The sequence below is a fragment of the Castor canadensis genome, chromosome 11 (assembly GCF_047511655.1).
Source record: "Castor canadensis chromosome 11, mCasCan1.hap1v2, whole genome shotgun sequence".
In the NCBI taxonomy this organism is placed as follows: domain Eukaryota; kingdom Metazoa; phylum Chordata; class Mammalia; order Rodentia; family Castoridae; genus Castor; species Castor canadensis.
The window spans coordinates 44,206,856-44,232,268 of record NC_133396.1 but is presented as its reverse complement, the minus strand read 5'-3'; the positions used below and the strand labels follow the sequence as shown (position 1 = coordinate 44,232,268).

General features: G+C 45.1%; 1 protein-coding gene and 1 long non-coding RNA gene across 5 annotated transcripts in view; both read right to left on the bottom strand.

Moving 5' to 3' along the window:
* Positions 1–2,042: 2,042 nt before the first annotated feature.
* Pipox (pipecolic acid and sarcosine oxidase) lies at positions 2,043–14,931 on the bottom strand. 3 transcript variants are annotated; one of them, XM_074046497.1, is made up of 9 exons: positions 14,736–14,931; positions 13,341–13,489; positions 8,235–8,330; positions 5,144–5,360; positions 4,675–4,857; positions 4,133–4,279; positions 3,641–3,799; positions 2,988–3,063; positions 2,043–2,701 (listed from the first exon to the last, which is right to left on the bottom strand). In XM_074046497.1, exons 1-9 carry the CDS (start codon positions 14,847–14,849, stop codon positions 2,571–2,573), a joined length of 1,272 nt encoding a protein of 423 aa, XP_073902598.1. In that variant the 5' UTR covers positions 14,850–14,931; the 3' UTR covers positions 2,043–2,570. The 3 variants fall into 3 exon arrangements, with proteins under 3 accessions (XP_073902598.1, XP_073902599.1, XP_020015355.1); XM_074046498.1 differs by lacking the exon at positions 8,235–8,330; XM_020159766.2 differs by lacking the exon at positions 8,235–8,330 and having other exon boundaries at positions 5,144–5,357.
* Positions 14,932–24,206: 9,275 nt separating this feature from the next.
* The window catches only part of LOC141413800 (uncharacterized), a 72,677-nt gene continuing 71,470 nt past the window's right edge, over positions 24,207–25,413 (bottom strand). For both annotated transcript variants that reach the window (XR_012438702.1, XR_012438701.1), the window contains exon 3: positions 24,207–25,150. This is a non-coding gene — a long non-coding RNA (uncharacterized lncRNA). The remainder of the gene's footprint in view (positions 25,151–25,413) is intronic.

Here is a 25,413-nt window from a genome sequence, read left to right as displayed (position 1 = left end):
CCCCGTTTCTCTGTTCCCCTCAATAATAACACAATACCTTGATGTATAACTCAGCATTCTTTTGTGTACTTCCCGTTATCAACACGGCTCTCTTGACTCCCTCCTCAACAAGGTCCACACTGGTCACCATTGCAAAGGTCAAATTCTCCCCCAGACTTCACTGTCCTCCCTTGCTCTGTTTCTCCCAAAGTGCTTATCACCTTCTCGTATATGAGATAATTTAATGACATGTATTGATTACATGTCTTCTCACTGGGCTGCAAACTCTATAAAAACAGAAATTTTAAAAAATTGTGGTGGAATATACATAACGCAAAATTTACCATCTCAGACATTTTTAGGTGGGTAATTCGATAGCGTTAAGTGCATTCACATTGCTGTGCAACTGATCTCCAGAACTATTTGCATCTGGCAAAATTGAAGCTCTGTACACATAAACAGACTCCCATTTCCTCCTCCTCCCAGCCCCTGACAACAACCATTCTGATCCTGCTCTCTATGAATTTGACTACTGGACTCATGTGAGTAGAGTCGTAAGGTAGTGGTCTTTTTGTGACTAGTTTATCTCACTTAGCACATAGTGTCCTTGTTTCATCCATGTTGTGTATGTCAGGATTTTATTCCTTTCTAAGGCTGATTTCTATTCCATGGTATGTACATACTACATTTTATTTATCTGTTCACCTGCCACTGGACATCTGGGTTCTTTCCACCTCTTGACTATTGTGAGTAATGCTGCTCTAAACATAGGTGTATAAATATCTTTTCGAGACCCTACTTTCAATTCTTTTAGGTGTATACCCAGAAATGGAACTGCCAGATTATATGGTGATTCTATTTTTCATTATTTGAAGACCCACCATACTGTTTTAGAACAGGCTTTTTTTTTTTTTTTTTTTTCAGTACTGGGGCTTTTGGGCCTTCACCTTGAGCCACTTCACCAGCCTTTTTGTTTTGTTTTTTTTTTTTGTGATGGGTTTTTTTTGAGATAGGGTCTCACAGACTATTTACCCAGGCTGGCTTTGAACCAAGATCCTCCTGATCTCTGCCTCCTGAGTAGCTAGGATTACAGAGGTGAGCCACCAGCACCCGGCAGGGATTTTTTTTTTTTAATCTGTTTTGTTTACTTGTGTATCCACAGTACCTAGCACAATACCTGACACATAGTAGAGGCTAAATAAATATTTGTTGAATGAATGAATGAATGAATGAATGGTCTTATTTGATCCACACACACCCCTATAGTCAGTACTATTATTCCCATTTTACAGAGGCTAAGGTTTGGGGAACTACCTGAGATCAACCCAAAAGCAAACTTGACATGGAATTGACAGAATCAACTGGCTTTTATAACTCACTGGAGAAATCAGTGCTGATAGGTGTGCCTAGGCTTAAGGACTGAGGCAATTGAAGAGTAATTGCCTCACTCTTATTGCCCACCTTCCCCACTCAGTGATTCCTCCTAACATATTCATCCCACCCAGTCCCAGATTTTCTCTCCCCAGAGCATTTAAAATCCTGTTCTCTGGGGTAGAACTGGCTTGATCTGGAAGTCCTTCTCACTGGGTGTCATCTGAGTGCATCAGCCTTTCCTGAGTCCCTGTTTATACCCTTTACCCTTCACCTACCCTGGGGTGGTTATGAGCCCGTTCTCATCCAAAGCAATTAGTGCAAGGAGGCCAGCCGACTCAGTGCTAATGCTGTTTCATTAAGTGGGAGCAATCCTAATGATAATAAAATGGCACATTTAACATTCAAACATTGAACAGGGTTTCTAAGCAAGTGTATCTCTCTCTTTCTTTCTGGTATAACAGCTCCATCTTCATAAGGACCTGACAATACACCTTAATGAGAGACTGGGGAGCTGAGCATCTTTACAGATCCAGAGAGATGAGGATGAGACACAAAAATAGAGGAGGGGGGTGCAGCAGATCCAAGGGATCAAGACTCAATGAACTCCTGGGATAACAGATTCTGTGGTGCTAATTGAGATAATGAGAGCCTGTAAGAAATAAGGTCAATGGAAAAGAAAGCCCATCACAGACATTTATGCAATGTAGCTATTTATTTACTTGGTTTTTCAACAAATCTTTTCCAACAAACATTAACTGTGCAGTGAAGATAAGATTTTTATGGGAACTGGTGGTGGAAGATGGCTCTAGTTTTAAGAAAAAGAAACCACAAGGGTTTCTAGTGATTTATAAGGGATGATCTTTTTTTACCCTCCCCTGGGTGGATTTAGTCAGATCTACCCAAGTTCGTTAAATGTGAAGAGAATTTTAGCAAGTGCTTTGATCTCCTAAGTCAGTCCTAGTACCCTCTCTCTACTAACACATCTGTTTCAAAGTTCTTTGCTACTCTGCCATGATGAATATCTGGTTTTCTGGAAGCAAAAAAGGAACTGAAATTGGGTAGTTGACCAGGGAAAGAAGGGTAGTAGACTCATTTGGTGTTTATAGAAGAGTCAAGAGAAGCTGGAGAAAAGGACACATCTCAGGGCCATGTCATCCTTCTAAGAATTCTTCCAGAAGATGACTCCTGTGCACAGAAGGGAGGCTTCTGGCCAGAGATCAAAGGTGGGCTTTGCCCCGGCCAGAGAAGCGGCTGATTCGAAAAGGTTCCAGGTCATAGGATGGTGTTAATTTCATGCTTAATTCACACAGGATCTTCCCCACAACAGGGGCCAGCTTGAATCCATGTCCTAGGAGAAGGACAGTATATAGCCATTCATCTTCAGGGACAGAGAAGCTGAGCTCTCAAGAAGTTCCCTACTTATCCAGACAGGGCTACCTCTCCTCTTGGTCACATCCCAAAGCCAGAAATTGCCTCCCACTATGGGTACCCTTTTCTGACTCTCCAGCCTCCTTATATACCCAAAGTTGAGGCTTTGGTACATCTTAGAGCAGCTGAGTATGCAAAATGCCATTTTGCCTGGCACTAAGGTAGGTCAGCTTAAAGTCACCCCTTTCCCCCCTCCCTGGGCTCACCAGAGAATCCAGCACCAATGACAATGTTGTCATACTTCGGGTGGCGATCAAGAATAAAGTGCTTGTCAGGGGTATTCTAAAAAGAAACAGTCACACGTGTCTTTTGAGGGTAGGAGGAAGAGGAACTACAGACTCTGATGGGAAGGATTGGGCGGATTTCTTTCTAGAAAAAATGGAATGGGACACAGGCATACTTCCTGCAGGCCAGTACCCCATCTGATTGTGCCAGAATTTCTCATTTGTCCATCTGTCTCTCCCCTTACTGAGCTAAGAACACAGTAGGGGCTCAGTTCATCTTTATAAACTAACTTTAGCCAAGATGCTTCAGGCCCTGATGACATCTGTCTCTTCTCTTTGTCCCATAGGCCTGCTCAACTGAAGCATCTTGCCAAAAAATCTTTTAGAGCTCTTCTGGGAAATACAGTGAAGGACTGCCAGGCATAAGCCTTGTTGTTTAATGAAAAAAGAATATGAAAAATCCCTAACGGGCTCCTCTCTTATGGATATGAACCAATCCACAGAAATTAGCATGCTTGTTTAAGGTCACCTCCTATGTCAGGGGTCAAATGAGTCAGGCTTGGCCAGCGTGAGGTCTGTTCCTTCCCTTGATCTGCAGAGTTAGCCCAGCCTAGTAAGGGTACCAGCCTCCTTACCGTGTACATACAACACTCTGTGATGTCAGGCTCAGGTCTCAGGTCAGGAAAATGGTCTCTGATAAAACAGCACAGGATCTGAATGTCTTGGATGTCTGAAGAAACTGTGGGGCAGTCCCGCTCCTCAGGGTCCACATTATTGCCATGGTGATAGCAGACCTGATGCCCATCACAGAAGTGTGGGTAGTTAAAGCAGGCCTTCTGTGCACACCCACCAGCAAGGGGCAGGCTTGGTACGAGATGTCTTCATTCATCATCCCAGCCTTCCCCAGTCCAGATGCTGTTTGTTGCTTTTGCATGGTCCCTGTACCCACCCCATGTTTGCAAAAGAAAGATGCCCTTGGCTGGGCCTTAGGGCAGCTGGGAGTCAAAAGTGAATGGTGGACTCCTGCTGCAGCCCACTGGGACCTGGGGGGTCTGGGAAGGACAAGTTAAAGCAGCTGGCCCTGATCTGTATGGGCACCTGGGAGCCTTCTCAGCTTTTCCACTCACCTTTACCAGTCCTGGGTACTCTCCTGCAGGCAACCCATAGATGTGGTGAGGAGCCTGATCCAGGCCTATGAAGCACGGAAAGGCCTGGGATGCACTGTAGCTCCCAGGGACCTTTTCTCGCCAGTAACACACGTTGATCCGCAGAACCTTGAGGCAGAAGAGAAAAGTGGGGAATAAAAGGGCTTCTGGGGTCTTATATCTCTTTCATACATCCAGTCTTGTTTTTACTTGTTTTTGTACTTTGTGATGCAACCATTCTAAGTTTTCTCCCATAGCTCTACCCCAGCCCTACTTCTCTCTCTTTTTCATAGTTGATAATACTCATATTTATTCAGTGCTTACTGTAAGCCAGGCTATCTCCTAAGGGCTCTATACACACTGATAATTTAATTCTCTAACATTCTGAGGTAGCTACTATTCTCAACATTAATAAAACTGAGATGGGGGGGAGTGAATTAATTTGCCCAAGGTCACCAACTAGCAAGTGCTAGATCCAAGACTCAGAGTTGAGCCATGACTCTCAGGTGTCCAGTTCCCTCTACCTGGAGTGGTAACTCAATTCCCAGGGAACTGAGAAGCATGTTGGTCCAAGGACCTGCTGTGATGATCAAGCTCTTGGCTTGGTAGCTCCTAGAGGTGGTTTTCACCAGGACTGGTAGCCCTGGTCTTATCGCCACCACCTTCTGTCCATCACACACTGTGCCTCCTAGCTGGCAAATTGCATCCTGAAAGGAAAGAGAGGAAAAGATAAATTCACTGTGCATGTGGTTTGCCCTGGTAGACAAAGAGTCCTTTGCTTAGGGCAGACAAAAGAGTGCAGAATCTAGACCTCCCCACTACTCCACGATTGACAAAGCCAGCAGGGTGTATAAGATTGCCCTGCCTCAAAGATCAAGACCAAAGCCAGCAGGGCAAAGGCCCTCATCCTGCAGAGGGGCCATGGCTGGCTGATAGGGGACTCAAAGATCCCAGAACAGAGCACAGTATTGCCCCCATGCTGTGCAGCATCACCTGGAGGGCTCTTAGGGTCTTATCTGCGTAGAGGATGCCACCCGTCTTATCCAAGAGCCCCACTTCTCCCCTGGTGAACCGAATATTTGGGAAACATTGCTTCAGCTCCTCAGATGAAAGACACTGGTGTTCTATCCCCTGCCTGGACAGAGTTGCCTGGATTGTCTTTAATTCTATATTCTCCTTCAGTCCCAACAATAGGAGTTCAGTTGGCCTGCTTAAAAAAAGAAAGAAAGAAAAATAAAAAATAAAAAAAAAACAAGGACATGTGAGTAAAGATATGTGTCAGGGCCCTGACCATTTGCTTTCATTCTTTAGCAGTAGCAAGGGTCCCAGGTTGAGGGGAGTCATGGCCTCCCATTCAGAGAATGGGTGAGGTCATCTAGATTCCAGATAAGAGTCCAGCTGGTCTCCAGCCCATTCCCAAGTTCACCCTTGGTGCTTGCTATTGGTTTGCTTGTCCTTCCATGCTGCCCTTGAGAGCAGAAATCCTAAGTCCTTCCCATCTCCCAAACCTTGAAAGTAATAAGGGTTGAATCAGTTTGACAAAATTTCTTCCCCTTTCTCCCTCCTCTGGCCCACTCACTGTGTTGATCCCTGGGTTCTGTATTGCACTATCACCAGCCCACTGTTCCTTTTCCCTTTTCTTGTCATATGCCATTTTGTCCCTTCCTATGTGTTTGTCTATCTCTCGCTTCCGTCTTAGAGGCTGCTTTATGGAACAGGTCCTAAATTGGGAATTCTGCCTCTGCTTCTAATCTTTGTGTGACCTTGACCTGTGACTCACTTCTCAGGGCCCTAAGTCCTCCTCTGTAACACCACATTGGACTATTGGGTGATTCTGCCCCAGGTTGGTCACCCCCCCCACACACACACACATTCCAAGGCAAGTGGAAATAGTGTGTGCCATTTTTGTAGTTGTCACAATGTCTGGGGCTGCCACTCACAGTGAGTGGGCAGGGTCAGGGATGCTGAACCTGCTGTTCTCAAGGCTGTTCCACCCACAATGCCAAGGGCATATTCATCACAAGTAGGTGGTATTAGGGCTCCAGCAATAAATTCAGTGATTCTCTGATTTTGTTCTTCCCTATGCCTCCCTTCATCCCTCTTACTCCATAAGAGAGAGAATGCAATTTCTCTTTAATGCTTCCTGCCTCTCTGTCACAAGAGACCAGAGCTTGCTGTCTAAGCAAAGGAAGGGTCTCTCTGGCCCTTAGGACCATTCCTGTGGTCCCTCTAGGCTTCAGCAGCCACACTGACCAGCAGCAGCCTGGTGCGTCCCCCAGGTGCTGCGTATAAAGCTGGTAATAGCCTATAATGGAGTCTCATGGATATTACATGCTTCCAAATCCCACATTATCTGGTTGGGGGAATTAAAGAGAAGATTGGGAGGGGGTAGGGACACAGCAGGCCCGGGGGCCGGTGTCAGTACACAGAGCTGCGCAGCGTGCCCAATCCATTTGCCACGGCCCCCGCCTCCCCAGCACTCACCACTAGTAAGACAGCGATGCCAGCTCTGCCTCTTCAAAGCTCGGCAGAGGAGAGTCACTGCAGAATACCCAACCAGAAGACTGGCTCTTCTCTGTGGCCCCCAATAGGACTTCAGATTGGTTTTCAGGTAATGAAATCTTGCCTAGTAGATTTCTTGGTCAACTACATAATTAGGAAATCACCCAAGGGGTTCAGGATATAGCTCAGTGGTAGAGCACTTGCCTTGCCTTGCACACTCAAATCCCTGGATTCAATCTCCAGCACCGCCATCACAACAACAAAAAAGTTACCCAGGTGTTTTTTATTTTGTTTTGTGGTGCTGAGGATTAAACCCAGGGACATGAGCGTGCTAGACAAGCACTCTACTACTGAGTTATACCCACAACCCTAGGTGTGTGTTCTTGTGGGGTTTTTTTGTTTGTTGAAAACTGATAGGGTCCTGACTGGGTAGGATTCTGGGAAAGACCTATCTTCCATCTCACCTAAACAGACCTAATGTCAGATCTTTGGCCCCAGAAACTCTACGGCAGAATATTCTAACCCTTGCCTGCAGATGCACCCTCGGTCTCTCATACACTGTAAGATTTACTTCCCCCTTTTCTATCCTTCCTTCCCTCCTGCTGTCATTCTTTCCAACTCCCTTCCTTCCTTCTTTCCTTGAAACAAGAACTCCTCTTGCAGGGACTTACCGTATGGGGAAAATGAACTCATGCCAAGACAACGGGCAAATCTGTCGAATTATGAAATGCTGAGTGATGTTCTAATTCCCAAGCTGTCCTGCGGTGGGTGAAGCGGGAGCTTCCCAGCCCTAGGAGTAATCAGTGCACTGATTCTGCCGGTGAATGTAATTGTGCCGATTGTAATCATTTTGCTCCAGCTCTCTGCCCCTATGGCATTTATTTCTTAGCCCAGATATTGATCTAACAGTGGGAAATTTTCCATCTGAATTTGTGATGCTGGACCCTCCCCTAGTCCGAAGATGTGTTTGGGAAATTCTCATTTTCTGTGGATCACAGCTGAGCTATTTGGCCTGAGGGAAGCCGTGCACTGCTGGAGAAATGCCTTGGATTGGAGAGAGATTTTTGACCATTATGAGCAAATCGGAAATAAATGTAAAACACTGCCTGGAAATGCAAAGGCCTGTCATTATGGGAGATAGGTGAGAGGCTCCTATGGGAAATGCTCAGAGAATTGGAAATCAGTCAATCAAAACCAGGATCGGAGAACGAGCCTTTTCCCCCCAGTATGAAGACAGATGACTTCCATGGGCAGATTGAAAATCATTTAAGTGCTTATTTTCTTAATGGCTTTTCCTAGATCCCAATAAATAGACTACTCATTCTGCATCAATTTCTCACCCCTGTGCTCCGGGCCTCTCCAAACCCTCCTCTTTTTTCTTCTCGGACACATGCTACAAAGTTTGGGAAGGAGAAGGGTGAGAAGGGACAAATGCATCTGTAGGGGGGAAAAATGGCCCAGGGCTGGTCTAGAAATGGAGCTTGAAGCCAGTGCTGGGTTGCCAAAGAACCCTAAAAATTTGCAGCTAGCACTTCCCAGAATGCCCATCAGCATTTGGTATGAACTATGCCTTCCTCCCAACCTGATTTTGATCCAGTGCTGGAAGAAGTCATTGGCGATTCCTCCCCAGGGTCTTGTTGACTCCTCTTGTAGCCCATGTGATGGAAGGAGCTGAGAACTGATCAGAGATTTCCACCAGTTACTAGAATGGGGCAGGGTGCAGGAGGGGTCCTTGGAGGACTTGGCTGGGAAGGGCAGACAGCTCACCCTGCATTTGCCATCTCACATCCCAGGCTCCCCGCTTCCCCTAGCTTTGTTCAAAGTGCCAGGCAAGCCAGCTCTGAGAGTCACCTTGGGGAAGGGACTTGGTAATGGCTGCTGTCTTTGTTGGTTTTGGAGGAGCTCTCTGTGTTTTATCTTCTGCTCAGTGGGCCGAGGTGGAATTGGTTAACAAAGACTGCTCCAGGGAGGGGATGTGGCTGACAAGCCAGACACTTCTCAGACACAGGAAGCAGCAGCTGTGGAGGGGGCCACCAGGTTCTGCCAGCAGCTGTACTGCCTACGGCTGTGATCTTGTCTGATATTGTCAGCGAAGCAGGGGCAGCCTGGGTCAGGAGCTGGGTAGTAAGACTCAAAGGGAGAAGGCGGGGCAGGAAAGAGATGAGCCACAGAGCTGGGTTTTGCTGTTGGTATCAGCATCCTGGCTGTACACATCACAAAAGATTCAGACCTTGTGATCTGACACATGTGTCATTGTCTGTTCCCAGAATATATGCAAATATTCTGAGCCCACCCATGCTTAGTATTCGCTGTCACAGGAAGCAGCAGAACAGAATAACAAGAATTGGACAACCACCTTCACTACCAACTCTTAAAGCTTTTGTTTTTCTTGTTTCTTTTTTTTTTAAATCATCGAATGGCATTAAGTATACTCATTTCTATCACAAATGGTATTGTGCTGGTACTTCTAGAAGAATCTAGAGAAAAGTTAGAACCACAAAGATGATGAATCATTTAGAGAAGCAAAATTAACAGCAAAAGCTAATGCAATTTGAATGGCATTTTGCCCAAAGGTAGAGAGCTAATTCAGATACCATTCTGAGAATGGGAAGTATCAGTAATGTGTTCCTACTCAGTAAAAGAACCAAGAAATTTAGGTGCCTAAATAAATTAAGGTAGCCATAAGAAAGGACTTGTTAATGAAAGAATAACAACTGTAATAATACTTAGCACTCTATAGCACTTTAAAGGTCTTTAAAGCACGTTCACATCACTCTTCATTTATCATAATTGGGGCTGTGAGATAGCCGAACAGTCTTTTATATGGGTTGTGATATTTCCCTGTCCTTAAATGTACAGTACAGTAGTAGTCTTTTGACCTGGGATGATTTAGGCATGAGCTTATTTGGAGACAAGCCATGTAACCAGTTTTGTGGTGTTTTGTAGAGCAGGAGCCACCAAACTGTGACCCAGGGACCAAATCCGACTTTCTGTCTATTTTTATCTGACCCACAGGCCAAGATATTTCTTATATTTTTAAATGATTGATTACAAAACTCAAAAGAAGAATAACATTTTAAGAGAGATAAAGATTATATGAAATTCAAATTGCAGTGTCCAGAAATATGGTTTTATTGGAACATATCCAGGTTCATTTATTTACATCTTGTCTGTGGCTGCTTTCACACTACAATGGCAGAATTGAATAGTTGCAACAGAGACCATTTGGCCCGATAAAGCCTAAAATACTTACTAAGTTGCAAACTTACAGAAAAAGTTTGCTGACCTCTGTTCTAGACTAAGAGTACAGTAATTTTGCAACTTACATTAAAGCATTAAGGCCCTGACTATTCCACTGGGGAAGGGGGCAGGGTACCTGTAGTCACAAGAGCCCAGGAGTTTGAGGCCAGCCTAGGCAATGCAATAAGACCTTGTCTCTAAAAGAAAAATCTCTGACCACTCAGTAGTACCCTCTCATAAGATTGTGGGAAAAATTAAATGAGTGTATTCAGATACAGAGTAAGTTTGCCTTGTCTGAAATGTTTGGACTAGAAGTGTTTCTGATTTCTTTGGATTTGAGAATATTTGAATATACGTAATGAGATATTTTAGGGATAGGACCCAACTCTAAACCTCAAATTCATTTGTTTCCTATATTTTATACAATGTTTTTAGCATGCCTCCCTTTTGACTGTGACCTGTCACATGAGGTTAGGTGTGAAATTTTTCACTTGTGGTGTCATACCAGTGCTCAAAAAGTTTCAGATTTTGGAGGTCATTGGCTTTAATCTTTACCAGAGAAGAGACAAAGACAAAGGGAATGTCATGTAATGATGGAAGCAGAGAATGGAATTAAGCTGCCACAAGCCAAGGAAGCAATGCTAAGGATTGCTGGCAGCAGCCAGAAGCTAGAAGAATGTCATGAAACAGATTCTCCCTCAAGGCCCCAAGAAGCAACCAACCCATCTGACATCTCTGGACTTCAGACTTCTACACTGAAAGAAAAGAAATTTCTGTTGTTTTAAACTGCAAAAAGTTTCAAATTTTGGAGTATTTTGCCTTTCTTCCCCCCACCAGTCACTGGGGATTGAATTTAGGATGTCCTGCTTGTTAGGCAAGCGCTCTATCACTTGAGCCACACCTCCAGTCTTGGAGCATTTGGACTTCAGATTTTCAGATTAGGGATGCTCAATCTGTGTCAAGTCCTTAGAATTGCTCTTAGGTCCTTATTATGAGTGCTAACTAGATGGAGGTGGTGATCATTTTCCAGGGACTATTCTAAACCCATTACACACTTATCCTCACAATGGCCCCATGAAATAGATGTTATTACCCCTACTTTTTAGGTTAGAAAACTCTCACAAGAGGTTAAACATCTTCCTCCAAACTACCCAGATAAGTGTGTAAGAGCTGATTTTTAGAACCAGGCCCAACTGGTTCCAAAGTCCTTCCAAATTCCTGACCTCTGGCCAAAGAGAAGGATTTTTTTGGTTAGTTTGTTTTTTTAGTGGAACTAGGGTTTGAACTCAGGACTTGGTGCTTGCAAAGCAGGAGCTCTGCCATTTGAGCCATACCCCGAGTCCATTTTTTGCTCTGCTTATTTTGGAGATGAGATCTCACAAACTATTTGCCTTTGCTGGCCTCTCAAACCATGATCCTCCCAATCTCAGCCTCCCAAGTAGTAGCTAGGATTGCAGGCATGAGCCACCAGTGCCCAACCAAAGAGGAAGTTTGTGAAATTATGAGAATCTTTGCCCAAGTATCCCTTTTCCTCTCTTCTGCAGACATTCTTGTCACATCTGTAGTTGCCACATCCCTTTTGTTTCCTCCAGCTCTTCCTCCTTCATCCGTGGACCCAGGATATGACTGACCCAGAATAGATGGAAGGAACTACCAGTTATTGAAAAGTGCTAAGCACTACATCAAATATTTTAAAAGACTATAATTTAATCTTTACAGAGCCCTATGGGGGGAAAAAAAAGTGTCACAGAGATGCCAAGATCACACAGCTGGTAAGAGATAGGGCACAAAGTCGAACCCAAGCTGTCCATTTCTTGGAATTTTCTCCTCTCTGAAAGACTCCATAAAATCTTCAGTCATCTGCTGGAAAGAAGTGTGGCCCTGAAGGCCTCAGGCACTTCTACCACAAGGCACTCAGCAGTATTCACAGCTGACTGCCAGAGAAGGGTCCCTTTGCCAGGCCACCCCTCAGCGAGACATGCTCCTTTATTTGGGTGCTGGGTGCATTAGCTGCCTCTGAATAAATCCTTAATTAGCTGCCCTGGCTATATTTGCATAATGGATTTCACTTTGTTCTTAAGTTAATGGTGTTTTCGCAACAGAACAGTAACCTCTTGGTTCCTGGCCATTAAAATAACAGCTACCCTGTAGGGTAGAGCCAGGGTTATGTAAAGGAAGTTCAGTTAAGAGTAGCAAGGAGGTGAGAGGGGAGGCAGGGGGTGGTTAAAGCTGCCATTGCATCACAGGTTTTCTCCCTCCTTCCCCAAGAGTGCTTGAAAGGTTAGTGATCCTGGAGTCCAAGGAGTCCAAAGTGCTGGAGAGATAACCAGGGCCAACAGAGAGATAGCTTCAGGCGCACTCCCTGGCAGGCAGTCTGGCCTGAGGAGCACCCCCACTTTATTCCAACAGGAGGTTGTATTAAAACAGGGTGAAATGGATTTATAGGTTCTCTAAGGAGGGTGAGGCCCCAGCGTGAAAACTTGGGATACTAGTAGGAATACAAAGGATCAAGAATGCAAGCAAGCTGGGCATGGTGGTGCAAACTCATAATCCAGCTACTGAGAGGTAGAGGTAGGAGGACTGAGATCTGAGGTTGGCCCAGGCAAAAGCATGAGACCCTATCTGAAAAATAACTAAAACAAAAGGACTGAGGGCATGGCTCAAATGTAGAGTGCTTGCTTAGCAAGTGGTAGCCCTGAGTACAGTTCCCAGTATTGCAACAACAACAACAACAAAAAAAAAGGCAAAACAAATACCATGACCACCTGTAAGACAAGGTGAGCTCATCACCTGTAAGCAGGCACACTCTAGAACTACGTACACTTACTAAGTAACCACTCAAGGACAACTAGTTGTGAAACTAATGGCTGGATTCACATGCACAGTAGCTGTAATAACTTGGCTGGACATCACTTCTGTCTATAGTGGTATAAAATTCACTGTCCTGAGCTGCTGCTGCTGCTGGGGCCTGACTGAATGGCTGACTGATGGCTGCAATGGATAATAAAGCAAAGGAAAATAAAACTCCTTCCAGGCTACTGTTTGAATCCAGGTCTACATAAATGAAAGGACCTATCTACTTGAAGCAGATTATTTGATTCAAGCCACCTCCTCCATTTCAACCCCAGCCCTAAAAGAGGGCCCCACAGAGATGCAGATTCAAACTCAGAAGGCTCCATGCAGGCCTGACCAGCCCTGAGTATCTGCCCACGGGGTCTCTCCAACTCCTCTGATAGCCTTGGACACAGGGTCTAACCTAGTCCTGGAACCCAAGCTGGCAGGAGCCAGCTGCACCTGTGGGGTGATAATGACAGTGAGCAGAGTATCTCCATCTTCCTTGGTCTTAGGTCCCTCCCATTGCATTTCAAGTGTTCACACTGTGCCTCTTCACACATTAACAGCACCTCCAGGTATGGAGCTCGATTCAAGGAATTTCTCTCCTGCCCACCTGTGCAGTTGGGTTCCAGTCTCGTGCTCCACCTGGGCCCATATCCGATAGCACTCATCCATCATCTTCGTGTAGAAGTCTTCAGGGTATGCCTTTCTGATAATGCGGCTCTGTCCATGGGAGCTTCCTCGGGAGTGTGGTAGAAAGAACTAGAAGTCGGGAACAAGAAAGACAATGGAAATCATTGCCCCTTTTGCTGCAACCCAGTTTAGAAGTTATCTCATGTGGGCTATCAACCAGAAGCCATTTGTTCTTCAAATATTCCAACAAACTCTCTCTGTATTCTCTCCAGTTATTAACTTGGTGATCAAGCTAGAAGTTTCTCAGTAGCACTAACCTAGGCCTCCTTTTGGCAAACATCACTTGCATTCACAAGTCCCTTTGCTAGCTAATCTTTAATCATCTCTCTGCAATCTCACCCCACTTAGACTCATAGAGAAGCAGAAGAAATTTCTGGATTATTCTAATCTAGCTCCCTCATTTTATGGACAAGGAAAACAATGCTAACTATTTATTTCTCTGTGGTTTAAGATTACTTCGGATAAGGGAACTACTTTGGGATTTAGCAAAAGATGGAGACTTTCCTGAGAGGATGAACCAGGAATCCCTTGGGCTTTGAGCAACCTGATAGAGAAATTAAGAAGATTTCTAACTATTCCAGCTCATTACCAAGAAGAGCAAACCATAACCAGCCTGCAGAGTTACAAGCAAAATAGAAAGGGGGAACCCTCTCAAGTAGAAATCTTTGCATGGTAGGCTGCGTGGGCCTCTGAAGGACCCTGCAAATATGAAGTGGGCCACCTGCATATGAAGTGGTCACTGTAGATGAGTACCATGGGGTCACTTTTCCTTCAAAGAAAAGCAGGACCTGAGTCATATCTCTTATGTATCAAGTAAGGAGGCTGCTATTACTGGGAGGTGGCAGAAAAAAAAAAACCAGAAGCTTCTGCTGGGTTCTGAGAGGAAAGGCTGGGAAAATGCAGGGAAGAATTTCACCTCTTAGGCTTATTAATACATCTAGGCAAAATTATTTTTACTTGCAGTTTCCCAGAGCAGAACTGATTATTTTTCTGGACTGGATCAACCAGTTAGGCACAGAAAAGACAGGGTAACAAAAATGAAAAGAATAGGGCCTGAGATACTTCTTGGTGAAAGGCAGGAACTGAGAGGCAGTAAAAGAAATACACCTAGAAACCCTACATGAGTTTGAGGGAGAGTGGAACTTACTTGAATTGTCATGAAACACATCAAGCAGCAAAGCTACAAATTGTAGGATTTGTGACAATTCAGAACATTTGACTTCTGCCCCATAGCCTGCTAATTCTGGAAAGGCCTCCCTAGGGGAAGAGAGAAGGACAGTCCTTAAGGGGGGGTCAGGCAGAAGGGACACAGTACCTGCTCCAGCAGGAGGACCCTCTTCCTGTGTTTGGCCAGGTGGTATGCAGTGAAGCAGCCCTGGATGCCTGCCCCAATCACAATGGCATCCCAGAGATCTTTCTGAGCAGCCATGATGCCCACTTAGCCCTGCAGCCACAGAGCCCACAAAGGAGAAAACAGGCAGTTCCAGGATGCAGAAGGATAAAGAAGGCAAAGTCCAGCTTGGCTAGTGTTCCCACAATCCCCTGGGGCTGTGTCCTTCTCCCTCCCTCCCTCCCCCAAATTCTGGCACAGGGCTCAGCCTCCGCCTCCCCTGCACAGCAGAGCTGGGTAGACTGATTTGTGAGGTTTAGCCCAGCTCAGCTGCCAGCCTCACCCTTGCATCCCTCTAGATTTCTATTCTTGGCTCAATTATTGTCATGCAAATGGGCTCCTTCCTATGCCACCTTCCTGTCTCATTATGATCTTTGTCTCAGGACTTCGGCCCTGGAATTTCAATGCCGCCTAGACCAAGCTGGGCACTGGGAATGCTGCTTCCCCTGCTGGTTTTCCTCTCTTCAGCCTGATTTCCTTTAGCGAGTCTACAGGGCCAGCTAAGAACTTGGCAGGATGCCCAGGGTAAAGCCCACTCCCTAGTGTGTGCGAGGTCAGGGGGTAGATGCCAGGGCCAATTGGGAGGGCAGTTTTGTGATTATGAAATTATTCTCAGCATAACTTTAACTTTCATGTTGGAAAAAAACAAGAATAAATGATCCTGAAAAGAAGGAAAGGGTAGAATGAAAGGAGGAGCCCTCTTCTCAGGCACAGAGGGAACCAGGTACCAGCCTAGCACAGGGAGGGGCCCTGAGTGGAATCCCTCTGTCCCAGGAGGTATGCTACATACATACTGTTATACAGGCACTGGGAACACAGTCAGTGTTTGTAGGTCCTAATTCATCTACAGTTTGAGGGTCCTCTTTAAGAAAAAGGAAAAGAAGGCCTGGGATGTAACTTGGTGGTAGAGTACATGCTTAGCATGCTTCAGATCCTGGGTTCAATCCACAGCACCAAAAAAAAAAAAAAAGAGAAGCAAAGGAAGAATTACACATACAAAATTTTGGTGCCTGGACTTAGAAGAGACCATTCAGTTAGGGAGCCCCACAGTTGAAGTTTCATTGGCTTCATGGCAAATCTGCCTCTGAGTACATTATCTCACTGAATCCTCACAGCCCTAGGAGTATTTTTATCCCCACTTTTGACAGATTAAAGAGGGTTCCAAGTTCTTTGTCTCTCCTCCCATCACATGCTCTGTGACTGCTTAACCAATAGAACATGATGGGAACTCCACTGTAGCTCTTTTTGGGCTAGGTCGTCAGACACTGGCAGCTTCCACTTTCTGTCTTGAAACACTTGCTCTTGGAACCTTGACCCACCATGTTGGAAGTCCAACCACACTAAGAGAGAGACAAGGTGAAGAGGCCCTCCCACACTATACAGAGTCAAACGTCAGAGGGAAGCCAGTCCAGCCTAGTCACCTACTAAATATCACTGAGTGACCCAGGCAGTGTCACATATTACAGAAGAATAACTCAACAAGCCCCATCTGAATTTCTGACCCACAAAATCGTAAGTTAAAGAACAAAATAAACCAGAGATGTGGCTCAAGCAGTAGAGTGCCTTCTTTGCAAGCTTGAAGCCCTGAGTTCAAACCCCAGTCACACACACACACACACACACAATCTTAAGGTAGAATAAAATGGTAGTTTTCAGCTACTAAGTGTTGAGGGTAGTTTTCTACATAGCCATCACTGAAACACCACTTAACAGTGAAAGACAGAAGCCCTATAGAGGTCATAACGTGCCCATCATCATATACCTGATTTAGCTAGATGCTGCGATAGCACCCAAATCTGTCTCCTCCAGAAATCATTCCTTTAACCACTCTGCTATACTGAGACTAGTTGGAGCTTGCAATGATGATTTTGATTTCAATATTTTGCTATCTTTTTCATGGCCATACAGTGAGTGGGAGTAAATAGTGTCCAGGAAGCCCATCTGACTACAGGGAGCTACCCAGCCTCAGCAAAGTGACCCCCTGAAGCCCCCACCAAAGCTTCTCATTCCACAGTGAATCCCCCAGGGTAGCCTTAGCAACTAGCTTCCCTCTCAGGCTAGCCCTTCCTTTCCTCTGAAAATAGAAGCCCAGAGAGGGGTGACATCTGACAGGTTTTTTTCCCCCTTAAAAAAAAAAAAATCATCCTAGAGCCTAAAGATCCTCTAAACTCTATGTCACCCCCATTCCACATGAGACAGGATAGTGTCTGCCTCACAACTGGGCAGCTCCCTTAAAGGAAAAAATAGCAGATTTAACCAAGAAAAATATACTACACTTGTATGTAAAGGCTTGATAGAAATATATAAGATCAGCCCCCACGTTTCTCTTGATAAGATGTCAGAAGAGATGAACAATTTACACACAAGGAAAAGCAGACTATAAATCCTTACATGGAACTATGCTCAGTCTCACTAGCAATGAAAGAGTGGGAATTAAATAACTTGAAGGTACTATTAACATGTCTATTAAATAAACAAAAATAAATTAAAATGACAAAATCTTCTGTTGTCTGGGCTATAGGGTTGGAGAGAAAGCAGATCAAGTCTCGTGGAAGGTACTGGAGCAGCATGCAACAATCAGGGTAAAATGATTCAAACGTTGTGACCTAGAAATTCTACTTGAGGAACTATCCCCCAAGGGGAGAAAAAAAAGCAGTTGTATGAAGACATGCATAACAGTGCTTTTATAATATAAAAAAAAATGGATACAACCCAACAATAGGGAAGAGCTGAACAAACTCTGGGATACTGACACAATGAAATACTATGTGGCTATTCCAAATGACAGGCGTGAGGATTCTGCTTTGTAGAAATGCATATATGAAACGATACTGAGAAAGACACACAGCGATCACAGCCATGTGTGCTGTGTGTGTGTGATCAAAGATCTAAAGAGGATTTGGTGAGGTAATTGAGCTTAATACTCATTAGTTCCTGTATTCTATAAAAAATGGTGCTTCCATTCACAATTCATAAAAGAAGGAGAAATCCTCTGAGGAAGCAGATGCTTCAGATCTCCCTGGTCACTGGATCCAGAGCCTGGGGAAGTTCTTTCTTTGTTCTAATCTCAGTTCCTCCTGCTGCTCCCCGACACTTGTTCGGTTCTCCAGGGAAGCTGCAGAACAGCTCTGTATTCCCCCCCACAACTCCCATTTAATATAATATCCCTTCAGAGATAAAATGACAATTCCATTTCCCTGTCCCTACTTCACAAGCATGCCCTGGATTCCTAGACTCAAGCATTCTGTTTCTTGTTAAGAATTTCAAACAGCTCCTCCGAAAGCAGACACTGGCCATGGCCCAACCTTGAAATGAAAAGCAAATCAAGTTCTAAAGGCTTCCCCTTCTCTCAGGCTTGCCTGTCCTTGTGGATGTCCTGACAGGAGCAGGCAGAGAGAAGTGATCCCCTAAAATTCCATCTTAACACCCATTCTGGATCGGAAGACTATTAAAAGGACAGCCAGCAGCCCTATACCTTGCTGCATGTGTGTGTGTCAGCAGTCGGCTCTCGTGTCCTGGGGCAGAGATGCTGAGGATGTGAGCTGCTCCTCCGATGGCTTGATTGACACTCTGCAGACAGGGGTGGGAGAACCAAGCCAGGGAAGCAGCAAGCTGTACAGCTCAGAAATAATGAGAGGACTCAAATGGAGAGAGAGCCTGGAATAAATAAGAGAGACCTAGGAGTTGAATGGCGAGGGAGACGCTTCTGTTCTGTTTCCCTGCCCCACTTTGCCAAGGAGCTGGAGCCTGGGGCAAGGAGGCAGGCAGGCAGACGGGGAAGAGCCCCTCTGGACCCATCCTGCCAGCTGCTGGGGGTGTCTGGGGCCATGAATGTGCAGACGATGCCAGAGTGAGAAAACGAAGAACGGGGCTTTGTGCATGGTCTCCATACACATCGCTGACCCATTTTCTGTCTCAGGTTGAATCCCTCTCCTCCATCCCTACTCCCCTTGCCCAAGGTGGGTCATTCACCCACCTTGGCTCACCTGGAGGATTGCATTAATCTCCTAATGATTCTCCCCCACTCCGTCCTTACCCTCTTAACCTATCCTCCACATTCCTACAGAGACATCTCTCTAAATGGTAACTCAGAGCAGGTCTCTCCCTGCTGGGAAATTTTTCACAGCAGCCCATTTCCTATTAGGATAAAAATCTAAATTCCTTAGCTTGGTACACATATGGTGGTTCTCGTTCTGGCCTCTGCCTGCTCCCACAGCTCCATTACAGGCCCCTTCTCACTGTACTCTTTTGTGCCCTGCAACACTGAGCTCAAAGAGGTTCCAGTGCTCACCATGAATATTCCAAATTCCCCGGCACCCCCAGGCACCCCCAAGCTGACTTAGCCAGCCTTGTCTCCTATACTCCCTTCCTACCCTGCATGATAACAATGTGCAGATTGTGTTGTAATTGTTTGCATGTCTGTCTTCCCACCAAGCCTCTTAAAAGGAGACTTCTTTTTATTGTCATTTTTTCATAGGTAATACATACACTTGGAACAACAACAAATTGTACAAAAGAGAACACTGTTGGAAAGGAGTTCTCCTTTCCACCCTATCCTCAGTGCTTAGTTCCCCCATCAGATGCAACACTGTTGCTATTTCCTTTTGTGTCTTTTCAGAGATGTTCTGTGGGTATACAAATATGTTTATACATATATATTTTTTTAATCCCAAAAGTAGCATCCTATATAACACCTGGATATTCTCATTTCCTTTATTTTGGCAATCCACATCAGTCATATGGAGCCAGTACATTCTTCTGATGTCTGCGTAGTATTCCATGGTATGGAGGAGGCCTTCGGCACAAAGGAGGCACCCATACATGTTTGTGATGGGTGACAGGGCACTCAGGTGCTCCAATTCACATGACTCTCTGGCCATCTGGTACAGGGTGTTCAGGGAGAGATAAATGCCTGTTCTGGACTAACCCAGCAAGGTTTATCAAAGGCTGGCAGTGCCTTCTGTAAGCTGCCTAGAACAGACGCCACCTTCAGATGATGGGGAGTGAAACACTCAGAAACCCTGGCTTTGGTTTTTATCCTGCCCCATTGTTTGTTGTTGTTGTTGTTGTTTTTGCAGTAGTGGGGCCTACACCTTGAACCACTCCACCAGCCCTTTTTGTGTCAGGTATTTTCAAGATAGAGTCTCGCCAACTATTTGCCTGGGCCTGCTTCGAACCACAATCTTCTTGATCTCTCCCTCCTGAGTAGATTACAGGCGTGAGCCACTGGTGCCTGGCTGCATTTGTTAAATGACGGATATTAAGGGTCATTTCTGCTCCCTCAAAATACAAATGCAATTGCTAGGCAGATTCCAGAAGAGGGAGAAAAACAAAGGTTCTAGGAATTAGAACTGAAACTTCTGAGAAAATACTAAATCATCTTTTAGCCTGAGGAAGTGTGGGTACACCTACAAAAGGGTATTCTCAGAGTCCACTGAGACAAGAGGAAATGCACTGAAAGTGAGGAAGGAGGGCTTTTTGTTTGTCTTAAGACATAACTCTTCTGAAGAGGAACACCGAATCTTAATCTTGTCTCTGGGTCTTTCTGTCCCTGCCAGATGCAAAAACATGTGCACCTTTGCAAACTCATTTGACTGTGGTGTTCTAAAATATGCCTAGGTATTCTTTAAGCAGGTGTCTACACAACTGTGCATCCTAGTGGGTTTATTTTCACTACTAGGCCTTGGAGAAGGTTCCATCAAAGCTCAGCAGGCATTGGAGTACATGACAAGTCAAAGGGAGCTGAGAAGTGGCACCACAGCTGCCCTCTGTGGCAGTGAGGGTGTGGGGGGGATGGAGACTAGCAGCCTCTGTTAGCAGCCTCCCCACTACTCAGGAGAGAGGATCTTCTATGTCTTTACCAGGCTCGACATCACTTTGCTCTGAGATAAGGAGTCAGTCGGGGGGAGGGTGACAGGAAAAGCCAAATTGCTTTTGCATGGATTGGGCTAGTTTGACAGGTGACAAATGGAAACCAAAATTCAGTAGCATGCAGGAAGATTACCTCCAGAGATTCTGATTTCTGGACTCCTCCACCTCGCAAGTAGATAAGGTCTTCCCCTCCTACCTCTGAAGCCTGACCTACAGACGTTACTGTTTATTGTGGATAGGAATGGATGTAGGTGCTCTCGTCCTCCTCATGCTATACTACCAGACATGGGGTCACGGAAGAAGAGCATCAGAGGGAATAGGTGGAATATGAAGGGGCCTTCCACTATAGAGAATTGTGCTTACTGCTGCCAGGCACAGGGGCACTACCAGCCCAGAGCTATCTCAACCGAGTTCTCAGCCTTGAGTTCCCTGGACCACCCAAGCAGTATGAACAAGGTTGGTCCACTTCAGTTCACCCTTCCCCTGATGGGGTAGCGCTTCAAGGCTTCAGCATATTGAGGGAAGAACCTTCATTAGACTCTCCACCATGTGTAGGGACTGGGTTTGGATTTCTATCACCCTTGTTGTGCCCGGCCATCAGAAAGAAAATTCAGATTTATTAGGATTGACATGTGTTTTTAAAGGAAAGAGTGGTTTCTATTATCTGGTTTTCTCTTCCATGTTATCTTGTAATACCTTACTATTATATTAACTCTTAGTGCTTTAAAGATGTTTTTGAGCAAAGGCCATATGCTTTCTCTCATATATGGAAGATAGATTCACAGGATAAACATATAGACAAAAACAAACATGATCATATACAAACTTACACATTTGCATACATACACCATATTTGAACATGTTTGTAACAGTGGAACTGCTCTGTGGAACTTGGGGAAGAGGGAAAGGAAAAGAGAATGATAGTCAACAATATCAAAATATATAACATTTGTGCAGGTAGAAGATATAATGATATTTACTGAAAGCTGTTAAATAATGGGGGGTGGTAGAGAAGGGGTAAGAGAGAGTAACAGAAGGGGTTGAACTGACCAAAGTATATTCACAGTAGGGATACATCCAGAAACCCCTTTGAACATTGACTGTGGAATTAATAACAAAAGACAGGACTGAAAAACAGGTTCAGTGGCAGGAATTACTTATGGGAGATGAAGGAATATGGTTGATGGGCTTCATGTACATACATGAAATAAAACAATGAAACCTCTTGCAATTGCTGTAAGTGGGGCAGGGATGGAGTAGAGTGTGGGGGAATGGTGAGAGCAATCTAACCAATGTACAAGGTAAGCCTATTCAGAATTGTCACAATGAATCCTCCTGTACAACAAGTATACGCTAATAAAAATTTAAAAATATGGTCTTGATATTTTACCTAGCATTTTTAGTGATTTTTTTACTGGAACCGTTAGTCCAAATAATTTGTCTTGCCTTTGCCAGGTATCCAAACTTGGTTGCAATCCAAACTTGGTTACTATTATCCAAAGTCCATAAATCCTCCAAGGCGACTTCCATTTATATTGGTCTTACATTCTCCCAACCCCTTGTCCCCAGAAACCAAGAGTGAAAATGGCAGTCACCACATACACACACTCCCTCTCTCACATCGAAAGTGGGGATCTCATACTACTAGCCAGATTTAGGAGTGAGCCTGGCAGATTTTGGCTGAGGGACCAATATACATGGGACCCTGCAGCAGTATCATGAATTGGAATAAGTGAAAAGAGAATTTTGTGGACTAAACTGCTCCTTAGGGAATCACTGTGTTTGTTTAAAAAGCAAACATTTTGATCAGGCTCAGGTGGAGTCTGTGACCTCCCCTCACCCCAGGTTAATTGCCTTCAGCTGACAGTGGGTCCTGCCTCCCGCTTAAGTTTTGTTTTAAAGAATGGGACGCCATTGCCCACTGAGCTGACTGGCTCAGAACTGGCTCAGAACAAGAGAAGCGTGGTCCACTGTTCGTGCGTCCTTTTTTGCAGTACCTAGCCTCTTTAAACAAAGTGTTGAGCAAATATTTAAAGAAAATCAGGGTTGGTTTTTTTTTTTTTTTCTCTGTAAAAATAACAAGAAGTTGGCAACACTAGTTGCCTCTGGGGAGTGGAGCTGGGTGGAATCTTGTTACATACAGAAAAAGGCTTAGAAGAAAATGCTGTACAGACCACTGCGGTCCTAATGGGACCCAGGAATGGGCTCTACACGACACAGCATCCTGCCTGAGCTCTACCGCAGCCAGCCCTTGTCCTGGGCAGGATCCAAAGCTACAGAAAAGCCAAAGAACAGGTGAAGGGTCGTGTGCAGTGTCTGGAAATTTGGAGAATGTAAAGGAAGTGAGATTGCTAGACCCACGCTGGGTCTCATCTCTCTAAGCAAGGCTCACTACAGAACCTTAAAAGGACCCTGCTGGATTCTCAGCAGCACGGTTGTAGTAACCCACTGCTGCCTGCTTCCTGCTCCTTGTTGGCAGCCCCTCTCCAGGCTATCTTGGCTCTACTTCCCACATCCCACTCACTCAGAGTCTCTCACCTCTCCAACTTGTCCATCTTTATTTTATTTTATTTTATTTTTTGCTGTTTAGAGGGGCAGAAGAAAGAAAGGTTTAGAAAAGACATTGGGAAGATTCCAGTTGTATTTGGAACAGACTCTAGGGCTCCTTGCCCAGAATTCTCAAAGGAAAGGAGAAAACAGAGTTTCCTGGAATAGGATGGGGAAGGTCTGCTGGATCCAGCTCAGAAAGCTTCCTGGATACCCTGAAGGGCTGAACAACCCTAATCCTCAGAGGGGCTCCTTCATAGCCCCTCGCCATAGCACATGTGAGCTTACTCCAGTGTGCTCACTTCACAGGCCTCTCATTCCCATCTTCCCAACAGCCCTGTGAAGTAACAGACATTTTTACCCCCAATTTGCAGATGAGGAAACTGATAGCTAAAATGTGACAGAGCCAGCACCAGCATTCCCACCCCTACCTAGGACTTCCTGTCCCTAGCCTCTCTCCATACTCTGCAGCATCTCTGGTCCTGGCTCTGAGCTCAGCTCTTTAGCAAAGATGGGGACAGAATGTGGCTGACTCCATGTTGCAAATAACGGCATTCCCCAACCCCCACTCCTGCAAAGACAAAGAAGAAACATGACCCCCAATGGGAAGAAAGTCTGACAGAACCCTGGGGACCTTTGGAGAAGCTGTTTGATTTATTCCAGTCCCTACTGGTATTCCGTGCCACATCTATAAACGTCAGCACTAGAAATGAAGTTCCTGCTGCCCTGGCAGCTGCTGGTGGCTGCTGTTGCTCAGCCAGGGTTCCCCTCCACTTGATTGATAGGGAGCTGAGAAGAAAAGAAAACTCAAAGCCCCCTGGAGTATTAAGGGAGGGAGGGGCAGCCTCTCCAGAAGGAAGAGGGAAGGATCTAGAAAAATGGACCAGGGGGTGGTGTCTGTCTGTCTGTGTCTGTCAGCCTAGAAGGAAAAGATCCAATTGCTAAGGTTACATGGAAAATAAATACCTTCTACTTAGGTGGAGAGAGGAAAAGTGTCTTTTATTAGAGAAAATCTGTCTTTCATTTCAGGGGCTCTGTTACAAGATAAGGAAAGGGCCATGATGAGGTGTCTTTGTTACCTCCACACTCCTCCTCAACCTCAGCAGAACCTACCATCTTCTGTATTCTGAGGCAGGGAGAAAAGTGGGAAGGTTGCTGGAAGAGAGTGGAAAGAACTGAAAGGTAAAAGATTCCAGAGGGCCACACAGATAAAAGACATTATTGCTATTTCTGAACCAGTCAGTGGCTGAGATTAGGGAGATCCTGCAGGAGCAGCCCTGGTACCACAGGTACCAACACTTCTGTAGTAATGCCTTCCCTGGTGGCCCTCCTACATCTGTGATGCTCCTGGTCTTTGAGAAATTCTGGTTGCAGCCACCTCATACAGCCCCAACCATGCAGTTAGCCAGGGATGGCCTAGGTAGTCCTAAAGCAACGAGACATTTAAAAGTTGTTTTTAACTTCATTTTTGTACCCTTATTTTAAATCATACCCAACCAAATATTTCAAAATGACCATTATTCTCTTCAAAGTCGTCCCCTTGAGAAGTTGTATAGTTAACACAGTGGTGCTCCATGTGTGGCCCGAGGGTGATGTGTGAAATACCTTCAGGGCCAGCTTATAACCCAGGCAATAAAATGTCCTGTTACTTTATAGGAGTTTCTTTCCTTTCTCTTGATTTATCAGACCTGTTTCCCCAGAGCTTTTGGCCCTTCCCAAACACCAAATGCTTGACCAAGCAGCATTCTCTGTGGTTTGAAGCAGGCTTTGAAGACCAGGGTTGTTCAATGATGAGTGGATGAGTAAGTATTAGCAAAAAAGAGGTGGGAACACACAGAAAGGATAGGAATCTTTATATTAATGTGATGGGGATCTGAGTAGATTTTTCTCTTCATTTTCCTTATGTGGAAATGTTTCTGCTTCTGAAAAGGGAGGAATAAGCAAAATGTCACATAATCATACAACAGAATATTATTCAGCCTTAAAAAGAAGATGACATTCAATCCTAGCTACTTGGGAGACTGCAATCTGGAGGATCGCAGCTCAAGGCCAGACTGAGCAAAGAGTCCTTGAGACCGCCATCTCCAAAATAACCAGAACTAAATAGACAGGAGGTGTGGCTCAAGCAGTAGAGCACCTACTTCGCAACTGTGAAGCCCTGAGTTCAAACCCCACTCCCACAAAG